Raw genomic sequence first — 14,044 nt, forward strand, 5'->3', positions numbered from 1 at the left:
GCGGTGGTGGAGCCGGCGAAGGATCGGCGAGGAGTGTGCTCCCGATACTGGCCTCCTGGGCCTTGGCCGGAGCATTTACGGCACTTCACAACTCTCAGACTGGGCGAGTGGACATGAGGGGAAAACCAGTGCAAATTCTCCAGGCCCAGTGGTCAGGTAGAAGACGAGGCAAGTCCATGTAAAGATTTTTTTTTTTTTTTAATAGAGACGGGGTTTCACCATGTTGGCCAGGATGGTCTCGATCTCTTGACCTCGTGATCCGCCCGCCTCGGCCTCCGAAAGTGCTGGGATTACAGGCGTGAGCCACCGCGCCCGGCCCATGTAAAGATTTTTAGACTGTGTACCTTGGCTGGGGAGCAGAGGGGCGAGGAAACTAGGGACTGAAATCCCCTATACGAACTACCCCAGGAAGTTGCCGTGCAACCACTACCGCAACGTGAAGACCTCACTATGGGACCACTGGCCACGCCCCTAGGGGGGACGGAGCACTGCTTGCAACGCAGAAGTAACATTTGCTGAAACCCCGCCTTCGCCCTAAGGCTCCGCCTCTGGTTTCTGCGCAGGCGTAGCTCAAATCTTTCCCGCCCTCTAGTCGTGCGCAGATCTGACGCCTGACGTAATTGCGTAGACGCCATTTTAGCCGGTCCTACACGCACGGGACGTGGCGGCCATTTTGTTTTGGACACTGAGAGGGAGCTGGCGGCCGATGCAGACGCAAAGTCAGGAAAGGGCAGGCCGGGTTAGCAGACGGATTTGCCGACTAGACAGCCAACCAGCAACAACAAACTAAGTTCGCATACTACCGCTTACGCATCTAACCAACCGCCCATCTAGCTAACCCGAGCCCCTCTACCGTCAATTCAGGTTCGGCCGGTCCCCGGCCCGCCTGCCGGAGCCGTGGTGGCAGCCCCGGGAGGAACCCTGGCGTCTGTTTCTTTCGGTGAGTTTCTGTAGTGAGAAGGAGCAGAGAGTCTTTGGGAGTGAAAGGGGGCGGCAGATGCGGAAAGCGGGTGGTGGCATGTGGAAACAGCTCAGGTGGTGGAGCGTGGAGGCCCCGGGGAGGAGGCGGAGCCCCTGTGAGGGGTCGGGGGAGGGGCTGAACTAGAACCTGGTGGCGGGACTTGGGGTTTGATATTTGGGGGGTTGAGCAAAAGTGGAAGTCTTGACAGGGATTTGAGGATGGTAGGGAGGTTAAATGAGAACTGTAAGACTGAGAAATGTTGGAAATTAATGGCAGCGTTAGGGTTAAATTTTGTGGAGGGCTCTCTGCGAGCTAATTACCAGGTGAATTTAGAAAACCTTTCCTACTCACTCTCCCAGATCCTCAGTTCCTTGTTAAAGACCCTACTTGATTCTGGAGTTGAAAGCCAATTTTGAAACTAGGCATGCCTGTATTTTCACTCTAGATCTGTGTTTCTCTGCTTTAGCTGCACATTGGAAGCACCTAGGTAGCTTTCCCCCACCCCACAATTGTTCATTTCCAAATCTCACTACCAGAGATTGTGGTTTAATCTAGGCCCAGATATTCGTATTCTTTTAATTTATGTTTTAATAGAAACGAGGTCTTACCATGTTGCCCAGGCTGGTCTCGAACTCCTGGGTTCAAGCAGTCCTCTCTCCTTGGCCTCCCAAAGTGTTGAGATTACAGGCGTGAGCCACCTCGCCCAGCCCTATTTTTGTTTGTTTGTTTTTGATACGGAATTTCACTCTTGTCGCCCAGGCTGGAATGCAATGGCGTGCTCTCAGCTCACTGCCAACCTCTGCCTCTGGGGTTCAAGCGATTCTCCTGCCCCAGCCTCCCAAGTAACTGGAATTACACAGGCACTGCCGCTAGCCGGGCTAATTTTTTTGTTTTCATTTATTTATTTATTTGTTTATTTTGAGACGGAGTTTCGCCCTTGTTACCCAGGCTGGAGTGCAATGGCGCGATCTCGGCTCACCGCAACCTCCGCCTCCTGGGTTCAGGCAATTCTCCTGCCTCAGCCTCCTGAGTAGCTGGGATTACAGGCACGCGCCACCATGCCCAGCTAATTTTTGTATTTTTAGTAGAGACGGGGTTTCACCATGTTGACCAGGATGGTCTCGATCTCTTGACCTCGTGATCCACCCGCCTTGGCCTCCCAAAGTGCTGGGATTACAGGCGTGAGCCACCGCGCCCGGCTATTTTTTTTTAAGACAGGGTTTCACCATGTTGGTCAGGCTGGTCTTGAACTCCCGACCTCAGGTGATCCGCCTGCCTTGGTCTCCAAAGTGCTTGGATTACAGGCGTGAGCCACCACGCCCGGCATTTTTTTGTATTTTTAGTAGAGACGGTTTCACCATGTTGGCCAGGCTGGTCTCGAACTCCTGACCTTAGGTGATCCGACCACCTCGGCTTCCCAAAGTGCTGGGATTACAGGCGTGAGCGCCGCTCCCGGAGTGCCCAGCCCTATTTTTTAAAACTTCTTTGGGTAAGTCATGTAGTCAAGGTTGAAAATGACTGCTCTAAATTAAAAGCCAAACTCGGCTGAGCATGGTGGCTCAGGCCAGTAATCCCAGCACTTTGGGAGGCCCAGGCGGGTGGATCAGGTGAGGTCAGGAGTTTGAGACCACCCTGGCGAACCTGGAGAAACCCCACCTCTACTAAAAATAAAATTAGCCAGGCATGGTAGCACCTACCTGTAGATCCACCTATTCAGGAGGTGAGGCAGGAGAATCGCTTGAACCGGGAGGCAGAGGTTGCAGTGAACCCAGATCAGGCCACTGCACTCCAGCCTGGGTGACAGAGCAAGACTCTGTCTCAAAAAAAAAAAAAAAAAAGCCAAACTCCACATTCTCATTGCTAGATTGGGTTCTGCCATTTTTGAGAATTTCACAGGTATTTTCTGGGCCTTGAAGTTTGTTTTGGGTTTTTTGCTTGTTAGTATGTTTTAAAGAGATGAGTTCTCACCTGGGCCGGAGTGCAGTGGCGTGATCACGGCTCATTGCAGCCTTCAACTCCTGGGCTCTAGTGATCCTCCCTCAATAGCTAGGACCACAGGTGCTGCAACCACGCACCACTAATTTTTTATTTTATTCATTTTCTTAATAGAATCTGGGTCTCACTTTGTTACCCAGGCTGATCTCGCAACTCCTGGCCTCAAGCCATCCTGTGGCCTTGCCCTCCCAAAGTGTTAGGATTACAAGTGGTGAACCACCACACCCCGCCACCTTAAAGTTTTAATAATCTGAGGTAATTGTCATAGAAACTTAAGCACTTTTGCTGTGCACAGCAGCTCACACCTGTGATCCCATCACTTTGGGAGGCCAAGGGTGGGAAGATAGCTTGAGGCCAGGGGTTTGAGACAAGCCTGAGCAACATAGCAAGACCCCCATCTCTCCAAAAAATTTTAAAATCAGCCAGAGATGGTGGTGCACATCTGTGGTCCCAGCTACTCAGGAGGCTGAGGTGGGAGGATTGCTCGAGCCCAGGAGGTTAGTGAACCAAGATCCTGCCACTGCACTTCAGCCTGGGTGACAGAGCGAGACCCTGTCTCAAAAGAGAAAAAAGAAATTTAAGCACTTGAAATGTGTCCTCATGTGCTTTAAGTCATCACTGATAAGGCCTTTTCATTTATTGTTGGCTTGGACCTTGCCACTTACAGAAATAATGTGGTCACTATAGTGATTTGCTCATTTTACCTATTGCCCTTTGTAGATTCTCGGGATTTGAAGATGGCTGCACAGTCAGCGCCGAAAGTTGTGCTAAAAAGCACCACCAAGATGTCTCTAAATGAGCGGTGAGGCAGCCAACAGCAACTTCAGCTCCTTCCTAAGAAAACATTACTTAACTTGGCCCTGGGGTCCAATGCACAAAGCCAGTTGTAAGCTAAATACCAACAGAAGGCTACAGACCTCTGTTCTTAGTTGCGTCTTATGTGGTACACAAAACAAATTGGGCGGTTGTTTCAAAACCCCTAGTAGACTTTTATGTTAAGCTGTCTGAAATATTTATTTGGTGGGATGTATTTTAAAAGACTCCTAACACCCTCCCTTTTCACATTTTTTTACATTGATACAGGGGTCGTGCAGCACGGTAGCATGGTACCCTGGCTACAGTCGGCTTGCTGCCCAGTCCAAGGCCAGCAGTGTTGTGTCTGGCCTGTAAGAGGCAGGTAGCAAGCCATCAATATGTCCAAAGGCCTTTGAATGTCATTCTTGGGCCTTGTAAGAGGCACTTGCTTTGCTCCATTTCACTTTCTTTTCCATTCTGCTTTTAGTTTGTTTTTGTTTTGGATTCTTTTACAGTTAAGTGTTCTTCTCTTCCATTTCATTACACTGCCTTGACAGAAATAATGAGTGTCTTCACAGGCTCATAAATGAACTAGTTTACCTTTCAGAAGTAACTACTTGGAGTCAGAAAAAGTGATGATTTGAGACTAATGAAAATAAAGGTATTTAAAGGCAGTCTCTATCTCTGACAACTTTGTTCATTAAGAGTGCCTTTGACCAGTGATTTCATGAAGTCGACTTTAGACCATTGAGATTTACTTAATGTCTATTTTTGCCTCTTCTGACGCATATGTACTTCTCTCCTTACTCTTTGGCTGTGATAAGCTAATCATTTTTGTTTGTATGTTACTACGTGATAAATACCTTAAAATGTGATACACTCCTGTAATTTATGAGAGTATGTTAATTGCTGTGAGCTTTGAAGGTGCTCTGGTCCTTCCTCATATTTGGCCTTGGAATGCACCTAATGCACCTTGGATTCCCCTAAGGTTTAGGCTTTCTTCGTTTGTCTTTGAAACTACATCTTCTGTCTCTTGTCATCATATCTGCTTATTGCGTGTTTTTCATACCTTCAACCTCTCTAAAAGCCGTTACCTGAGCCCTTGTTATCACTTTTGGTTGAATGTGCTGCACTTAGCTGCATTTCTGAGTTTCTGATTCTTGCAAGTTTGTGGAAACAGAGGAGTCTTTAACCCACATCAGCCTTGATCTAAGTGTACCACTTTACTTAAAAGTTCGTGGGATCTGAAGCTCCTGGTCTAGCAAGCCATGAAAATGCCAATAAATGTTTGTAATAAAGCTTTTATTTAAACATCCATTTTGTTCGACCTTGAAGCTTTACTAATATGCTGAAGAACAAACAGCCGACGCCAGTGAATATTCGGGCTTCGATGCAGCAACAACAGCAGCTAGCCAGTGCCAGAAACAGAAGACTGGCCCAGCAGATGGAGAATAGACCCTCTGTCCAGGCAGCATTAAAACTTAAGCAGGTGAGAGAATGGGTCATAATGCTCCAGAAGCAGCTGGTGATCTCAGTCAGGGAGTCCACTGAGGCTGTCAGGACGTGATGGATGATTACAAGGTGGCTCAGGGCAAAAGCTGAAACTTCTCTGGAAGAAAGAGAAGTTCAGAGAATTCCAATTTTAGCAGGTACCAATAAGTAACTTTTTACTGTCTTTCTCTTTTAGGGAGTTTACCATCTCTGTGGCCTGTTTCTGTTACCAATGAGTATTAATTGTTTGTTTTCTGATCCTTAACCCTTAACATTGATTAATGGCTTATTCCACAAAGAAACTGTATTTCAAGTCCAGGCGCTGTGGCTCACGCCTGTAATCCCAGCATCTTGGGAGGCCAAAGTGGGTGGATCACTTGAGCTCAGGAGTTCGAGACCATTCTGGCCAGCATGGTGAAACCCCATCTCTACTAAAAATACAAAAATTGGCTGGGCATGGTGGCACACGCCTCTAGTACCAGCTACCAGGGTGGCTGAGGTACAAAAATTGTTTGAACCCAAGAGGCAGAGGTTGCGGTGAGCTGAGATCACACCACTGCACTCCAGTCTGGGCAACAAAGCAAGACTGTCTCAAAAAAAAAAAGCACACAGAAACTTTATTTCAGCTTTAGATAATCTCACAGCATCCTTTACTCCCTGATAAATTATTTACCCACCAGAGAAATAATTTTATTATTTTTCCCCTAGTGCAGGGAGTTTGCATGACCTTAGTCAAAGGTTTTCAGTGGTAAAATATACAGAGTAGAATGACCCTCATTTCCACAGCACCTAAAGTTTTACCAGTAAAGTGGAGCAGGAGTACCGAGTAATTTGAATTGGGGGTTCTCTTTCAAATTTACAGTGGGAGATAATTCTATTCAGACCTGAAGTAAAACCTACTCTTTATTATCCATAGAATTTATATGCAAGTCCGGACAGTGGCTATGGAAGGATATGTCCAAGCTGTGGCTGGGCGTCTGGAGGGCGGTGCCATGCAACTGTAAGGGCTTTGGTAGCAATTGCATGGCTGTGCATAAGTTCAGCAGTTAAATATAACACCCTTACACCCCCACCCTGAACCATTGGGCTCACTGACCAAAAATAAACAAGGCTTTCTGCTTCAGCTACCTTAAGCCTTGGAATGATTGGATTCCTCCCTGACTGAGGAAAGCAGCAAAAAGCACCACCATTTTCCAAGAGTAATTGGAAATTGCTGAAGATGAGTCTTTGACAGATCATCCCAAGGACCTTTCAACAAGAAGCTTTAAGTATAGGCTCTGCAGAAAGTAGCCTCTATCCAGAGTAATACTGTTCAATAGAACTTTTTGGTATTTTTTTTTTTTTTTTTTTGAGATGAAGTCTTAACTCTGTTACCCAGGCTGTAGTACATTGGTGCAATCTCAGCTCACTGAAATCTCCATCTCCCAGGTTCAGGCAATTCTCCTGCCTCGGCCTCCCAAGTAGCTGGGATTACAGGCACCCATCACCATGCCCAGCTAATTTTTGTATTTTTAGTAGAAACGGGGTTTGCCATGTTGGCTAGGCTGGTCTTGAACTCCTGACCTCAAGTTATCTGCCTGCCTCAGCCTCCCAAAGTGCTGTGATTACAGGTATGAGTTGCTGTGCCCGGCCAGAACTTTCTGCAACAATGGAAATATTCTGGATCTGCTATCCAGTACAGTAGCCTCTAGCCATATGTGGCTGTTGAATGCTTTAAATATGACTAGTGCAATTAAGGAGCTTAATATTTTTTTTAAATTTAATTTTAGGCCAGGCCTGTAATCCCAGCACTTTCGGAGGTGGAGGCAGGTGGATTACTTGAGATCAGGCGTTTGAGACCAGCCTGGCCAACACAGTAAAACTACTAAAAATACAAAAAAAAATTAGTCAGCATGGTTGCGCGCACCTATAATCCCAGCTACTCAGAAGGCTAAAGCAGGAGAATCTCTTGAAACTAAGAAGTGGTGGTTGTGGTGAGTGGAGATCACGCCACTTCACTCCAGCTTGGGCAACAGAGTAAGACTCCATCTCAAAAATAAATAAAGAAAATTTACTTTTAATTTGGGCTGGGTATGGTGGCTCATACCTGTAATCCCAGCGCTTTGGGAGGCCAAAGCAGGTGGATCACCTGAGGTCAGGAATTCAAGACCACCTGGGCAACATGGTGGAACCCTGTCTCTACCAGAAATAAGCTGGGCGTGGTGGTAGCACCTGTAATTCCAGCTACTCGGGAGGCTGAGGCAGGAGAGTTGCTTGAACCTGGGAGTTGTAGGGTGCAGTGAGCCAATACTGAGTCACTGCACTCCATCCCGGATGACAAATCGAGACGGTCTCATTTAATTTAAATAGTCACATGTAGCTAGAGGCTGCCTTATACAGCACAACTCTAGAGTGAAAACAATGATATAGTTAACTTTTTTTTTTTAAAGAGACAGGGTTTCTCCATTTTGGTCAGACTGGTCTCGAACTCCCTTACCTCAGCTCATCCTCCCACCTCGGCCTCCCGAAGTGCTGGGATTACAGGCGTGAGCCACTGCATCCGGCCTATAGTTGACATCCTTAAGTTTCCTGTGAATATTAAAGGCCAGTATTGGTGGCAGTGAAGGATTGGAATGGGCAAAGAACTTCCCAGCAGTGTACAGATCTCCTTTTACAGCACAAAGCTTGGGAGAATAAATATATGCAGGATAACTGAATGCAAGGGACTTGTGGATTGCAGTCCTAGCCTCATAATTGTGTGTTAATTGGGAGTAACAGGACACCTACTTATGCTAGATGCATAATGTTTGATGCCTTCCCTACTGATTACAAGCAATTTATGATCTTGTGCTAGAAAGTTAATAATGCTTCACAACATCTTTTTGAGAGATATGATTAGAAAACACACATAGGCCGGGCGTGGTGACTCACGCCTATAATCCCAGCACTTTGGGAGGCCAAGGCAGGCGCATCACTTGAGGTTGGGATTTTGAGACCAGCCTGACCAACATGGAGAAACCCCATCTCTACTAAAAATACAAAATTAGCCAGGTGTGGTGGCACATGCCTGTAATTCCAGCTACTCAGGAGGCTGAAGGAGGAGCATCACTTGAACCTGGGAGGCGGAGGTCTTGGTGAGCTGAGATCACACCATTGCTCTCCAGCCTGGGTGATAAGAGCGAAACTCCATCTCAAAAAAGAAAGAAAACAGACAACATACACGTTGGTAGTCATTTATGGCTGGAAACTGAAGGGCCTGTAGAATTTATTTTCTTTTATATTGACTGATGGCTTTATGGATAATCAGGTTTGCTAGGACCTTGGTTTTGTTCAGGGCTATTGCTGTCCCTTTTTCCTTTGAAGGAATTTAATTCTCTGAGATGTAGTCTTAATGATTTTCTTTTGAGAACAAATTCTTTAAAATCTCTGTCTCTGAAGTGTGTCCCTGTCCTCATACATGGCCCTGAGTTTTGTGATTACAGCTCACCTGAATAAGTCTGGCAAGTTTGGCTGGCGCTCTGTGGAGATACATTTGATTTACATGTTTATTTTGAATTTAAGGTCATCATACTATTTTAAAGGAGCTGTTTGCAAGGGCAGGAATGGAATTAAGGATTTTTAAGAAATGAAAGGAGATTTGACTTTCTTGTGTTTATTTGCATCTCAAGGTAAAAAGTGGACCGTCTGGAGATAGATTCTCAGAGGAAAAATGGAGCACACGGGCCTCTTTGAGAAATCAATCTTATTCTTAAGTCACAAGAACTCAAGTGAACTTGTAATTTAAGTTTTGCCCAGAGTGTGATGAACTCTTCCTTTGGTGTTTGAGTAAGCCTTTGAAGACAGTGCTAGTTCGTGGGCAGGTATGAATGAAGTTGTATAATTGTCAACCTGTAGTTCAAAAGCAGTACAGTCCAGATTGAAGTATAGAAATGTTCTTATTAAAACTTTCAACTGGCAGTGTATGACTTCTATAGCCAAACTAGTGAGGTAATTTGTGGAGATGCCCATTTCATGAGACCACACTTGAGCTTGAAGTTTCTGCTCTGGATCAAAATTCTGCTTCTTGTGTAACATGTTCTGAGGCAAAGGCTTGCTTCTGGTTTGGGGTCCTTAGTGACACCCACAGCAGATTTATCTCCCTTCGCACCAGCATCTCACTTGCTGCTTTTTCTCTGCACTTTGAGTTGCCAAATCCTATTGGATTGCTTTTTTGATCTCAATCCCCTAACACCTTTTCTTCCAGAAGAGCTTAAAGCAGCGCCTGGGTAAGAGTAACATCCAGGCACGGTTAGGCCGACCCATAGGGACCCTGGCCAGGGGAGCAATCGGAGGACGAGGCCTACCCATAATCCAGAGAGGCTTGCCCAGAGGAGGACTACGTGGGGGACGTGCCACCAGAACCCTGCTTAGGGGCGGGATGTCGCTCCGAGGTCAGTGCTGTGTACCCTGATAATTGTCAGGCCCTACTCCCTTCCCTTTTCTCTTGGGCTGCTTATGGACACGTTCGTTTAACATCTTTAAGCCTGAATTTGTATTACTATAATAACTTTTTAAATCACATATTTTTAATAGTGCTGCATGTCTTTTATCGATACCATTCCTTTTCTGATAATGTGCAATGGTGAGAGGCTATGACCTGCGTAACAACAGGTAATTCATGTCATCTCCATTCCATTTTAAAACACCCTGCTGCTGCTTGAATCAAACCACATTCAAGTTCTAGAAATAAGTCAAACGTAAGAAACTTAGGTCTTTTGGCCTATGTCTTCACTCTTTGTTCCTGGTGCTAGTAAAACACTGATACAGCTGGAAAAAGAGGACAAGTTGACCCATAGCATTTACCTGTATACATTTATTTGGGGCACTCTCATTCTGTTCCCTGTATAGTTCTTGTTCCCTAGAAGAATGTGTTGAGATCAGGAACCATAGCATTTATTTTTAAATTTACCACAATGCTAGGCATCTGATTGTTCAGTAGATATTTATTAAATGTATGTACTTATTAATTGAATTAATTCCCAACTTCTTCCGAAAATGGATTTGTGGTCAGACGTGTTGAATTGATTGGTTAAAGAGCAGCTTAATCTGTTCACACTCAGTATGCAGCTTGCCCCAACCAACCTAAAAACTAACTGAATTATCCTCATTTAACCCTCACCTCCTTCCCTTGGTTAGAATCTACTTTGTGTCTCTTGGATTTACCTGCATATACATTGTATGCCTCCTCTCCAAGGTCAAAACCTGCTCCGAGGTGGACGAGCCGTAGCTCCCCGAATGGGCTTAAGAAGAGGTGGTGTTCGAGGTCGTGGAGGTCCTGGGAGAGGGGGCCTAGGGCGTGGAGCTATGGGTCGTGGCGGAATCGGTGGTAGAGGTTAGTCAGCTACCAACTTCAGAGAGTAGCTCCCCCTTATTTTCCTCCCTTAAAAACTCAGAGCCACCTTTCTGCACAGCTTCAAGTCATAGGCAGGCTTCTTTGTTTGTCTTGTTTTGTTATTTGAAACTGGCTTATTTTTCGAATTCCCATGCTGGTAGTGCAAAAGTCTCATGATTTTTCCAGGAATCAATCAAGTGCGTATTACAGAGCCAGATTATATGCCATCTTCTTTCGGGTTCTTGCAGATTTAAATTTTACAGTTAAAAATAACCCTAAAATGGTTAATGTAGGATTTTACCTTCCTCTGTCCCTGCCCCACCACCATCACCACCAAACACTACCCTGTAGCTCCAAATCCTGGTTTGAGTCACATAAGAATATTGAAGAGAGAGAGATACAAAGATGAAGCAGAGTTAAGAGGGTGGTGAGACTTGGAGCTGGGCATTGGCTCTGAAACCAAATAAATTCAGTGTCAAATTTGTGCCTGTGGAGAACCAGAGATAACTTTTTTTGCTCAAGGTAGAGAGCAAGATGGAATTATTATCAGTTAACACACTGGCTCTTGTTGTTAATCTTGCCTTCGAAATTTATTGACGTTTGTCTCGTGACCTGTGACCCAGATTAGGAAAGAGTTTAATGGTGTTGCTGCTATTACTAAATCTCACGGGAGCCTTCTGGTTTAGAGCTTAGTGGAAAACTCCCAACAACACCTGTCGAGGAAAAAAACACTCTTGTTGCTCCTGTGTATATTTGCTTTGGTTCTCTTAAAAGGTGTTGCGGGTCTTCCATAACTTATAACCTTGAAATTGCCAAGGAATAATAACCGTTAGGAAAGAAAAGTTGATAACCAAGGGCTTGTTTTCTTCTCTCCTATTATATGCTACTTGGCTTATTGAATGAAGTACAAGCTAGTTTGGGTTTCAGGATAAAATAGCATGTTTGCTAACTGAATTCAAACTACTTCTCAGATAACCACAATTGTCAGTTGTCATAACGTAACTAGACTTAGAGGTAGAAATAGCTGGGGCAACTCAAAATATTTTTTCTTTTTTCTTTTTTTTTTTTTTTTTTTTTGAGACAGGGTCTCGGTATGTTGCCCAGGCTGGAGTGCAGTGGCTATTCATAGGCGTGATCCCACTACTGCCAAATATTTTTTCAAGTCTCCCCTACATTGTTCCTGTGTGAGAAAAACTCCTCAGTCTCCTGACACATGAGATCAACTAGCTTATTAGACTTGATAAGTTTAAGGAAAGATTAGATAACTTTCCAGAAGGGTTTCCAGTAAACTTAATTTGAAAACCATCTTACCAGCCAGGCACGGTGGCTCACACCTATAATCCCAGCACTTTGGGAGGCCGAGACAGGTGGATCATGAGGTCAAGAGATCGAGACCATCCTGGTCGACATGGTGAAACCCCGTCTCTACTAAAAATACAAAAAATTAGCTGGGCATGGTGGCGCACACCTGTAGTCCCAGCTACTCAGGAGGCTGAGGCAGGAGAATTGCCTGAACCCAGGAGGTGGAGGTTGCGGTGAGCCGAGATCGCACCATTGCACTCCAGCCTGGGTAACAAGAGTGAAACTCCGTCTCAAAAAAAAAAAAAAAAAAGGAAAGAAAACCATCTTAACTTTTACACCCCTGATTATCTGTACCTTTGTTACCACCTCCCTATCTTACCAAACAGGGTTATCATGTATTTTAGTTAAGAACTTAGTGAATCTCAAATCTTAGGTTCAGTTGTTGTTGTTTTTTTTTTTTTAACTCTAGTTGTCAGTTAATTATTTTCCTTTTTTGATAGAATAAAAATTGTTCAAGTAGCATTTAGAGAGGATCATGTGACAAGGGATTCATTGTGTGTGCTTTCCACGTGTTGCTTTCTACCCAGTGTGTTTTCTGTTTTTCCAGATTTCTCCTCTTTGCCCTGCCCTTCAGCTTTTCTCAGCTAGGCACCACTACTCTAAGGGGCATTTACTATAGCACCTATTCAGCTTACTTGTAACTGTCTCTCTTTTTTTTTTTTTTTTTTTTCTCCTTTGGGCCAGGTCGGGGTATGATAGGTCGGGGAAGAGGGGGCTTTGGAGGCCGAGGCCGAGGCCGTGGACGAGGGAGAGGTGCCCTTGCTCGCCCTGTATTGACCAAGGAGCAGCTGGACAACCAATTGGATGCATACATGTCGAAAACAAAAGGACACCTGGATGCTGAGTTGGATGCCTACATGGCGCAGACAGATCCCGAAACCAATGATTGAAGCCTGCCCACCCTCCCGTGAGAGACTCTTGTTAGTCGACACGTGTGTAAATAACCTTGAGATAACAGATGAGAAGAAATCTGATTGATGCTGGATGGACCTATCACAATAGGCTATGGACTTACTTGCCACCAGCTTGTGCATTTAGTGTGTTCCTTTTACTTTTTGATACTGTATTGTATGAAGCCCTTTTGTCCTTTGTTTGTTTTTGTTTTTGTTTTTGGGGGTGGGGTATTTTCCCCTCCTTTACCCAGACTTCTCTTTGAACACAAATGCATTAGCCTTGTGGCTAGAACACCCTCTTCCTACCTCTGCCTTCCCTCACTTGTCAAATGCTCTGACATGCTAACATTTCTTTTGTTGATCTCTGTTGTCCCCACAGAAAGGTCCCAGGAAAAAAACAGTGTTCCTCCCTGATGCTTAGATTTCTGAGGTAGGGTTCTGTTACATCCTCTTCAATAGCCTCTTTAAAATGTTAAGAAAGTCTGGAGCTCAAAAATGCTTTCTTCCACATTGATAATTTAGTAAATTGAGAACATTGACATTACTACAGGGCAGCATAAGAGGTTGCTTACATGTGGTAGCAGCTCTAATTTGATAAAAGTTGCTACCATGTACATTGACACCACATATAACCAGCGTGCTGGGTTGAATCGTACTAGATTTCTACCCTTGTATGAGATTTACACACTTTCTCTTGGCTTTGTATCATGTCCTACAATCTAGAGAAAGAAGCCATTTCATGTGGCAGGTGTGTCAGAATGGAGGATGGCGGATGAAGTGCTGGAAGAGGTCAGAAAATATCCATGCTAAAATGTAATTATCCTCATGTTTATCTCAAACCAATCTAGGACTTTTCCACTCATTAGCTTTATTTCACCCTTATTTCCCTTGAAAGTTTAATTAAGTTCAACCAATTGTCAGCTGTTCCAGTTTCAGTGGAATCTTGTATTTCTGGTTCATTATAACAAATTGTTTGCTCAAATCCACCCAGTACTCTCTTTATTTGGAGCGCCTCAAAATGCCGTGGCTACTTTAATGATATCTTTTTTGAGACGGAGTCTTTACTTTGTCGCCAGGCTAGAGTACAATGGCGTGACCTTCGCTCACTGCAACCTCTGCCTCCCAGGTTCAAGCAATTCTCCTCCTTCAGCCTCCCGATTAGCTGGAACTACAGGTGCATGCCAGCACACCCAGCTA

The 14,044-nt window shown here is 44.9% G+C and overlaps 1 protein-coding gene across 2 annotated transcripts; it reads left to right on the forward strand.

Annotated features, from left to right (window-relative positions):
• The first annotated feature begins 672 nt into the window (after nt 1-672).
• On the forward strand, nt 673-13,833 carry CHTOP (chromatin target of PRMT1). Of its 2 annotated transcripts, none has more exons than XM_012476156.3 (6): nt 673-940; nt 3,677-3,758; nt 5,087-5,240; nt 9,465-9,651; nt 10,455-10,592; nt 12,639-13,833. In XM_012476156.3, exons 2-6 carry the CDS (start codon nt 3,694-3,696, stop codon nt 12,842-12,844), a joined length of 750 nt encoding a protein of 249 aa, XP_012331579.1. In that variant the 5' UTR covers nt 673-940; nt 3,677-3,693; the 3' UTR covers nt 12,845-13,833. The 2 variants fall into 2 exon arrangements, with proteins under 2 accessions (XP_012331579.1, XP_012331580.1); XM_012476157.2 differs by having other exon boundaries at nt 9,468-9,651.
• The last annotated feature ends 211 nt before the right edge of the window (nt 13,834-14,044 follow it).

Source organism: Aotus nancymaae, unplaced genomic scaffold, assembly GCF_030222135.1.
Source record: "Aotus nancymaae isolate 86718 unplaced genomic scaffold, 86718_ANA_hifiasm-v0.15.2.pri h1tg000108l, whole genome shotgun sequence".
NCBI lineage: Eukaryota > Metazoa > Chordata > Mammalia > Primates > Aotidae > Aotus > Aotus nancymaae.

Coding starts and splice junctions, on each gene's coding strand:
- CHTOP (XM_012476156.3), top strand. CDS start 3,694: ATGGCTGCACAGTCAGCGCCGAAAGTTGTGCTAAAAAGCACCACCAAG. Junction 3,759..5,086: donor AAGATGTCTCTAAATGAGCG/GTGAGGCAGCCA, acceptor TCGACCTTGAAG/CTTTACTAATATGCTGAAGA. Junction 5,241..9,464: donor CAGCATTAAAACTTAAGCAG/GTGAGAGAATGG, acceptor CTTTTCTTCCAG/AAGAGCTTAAAGCAGCGCCT.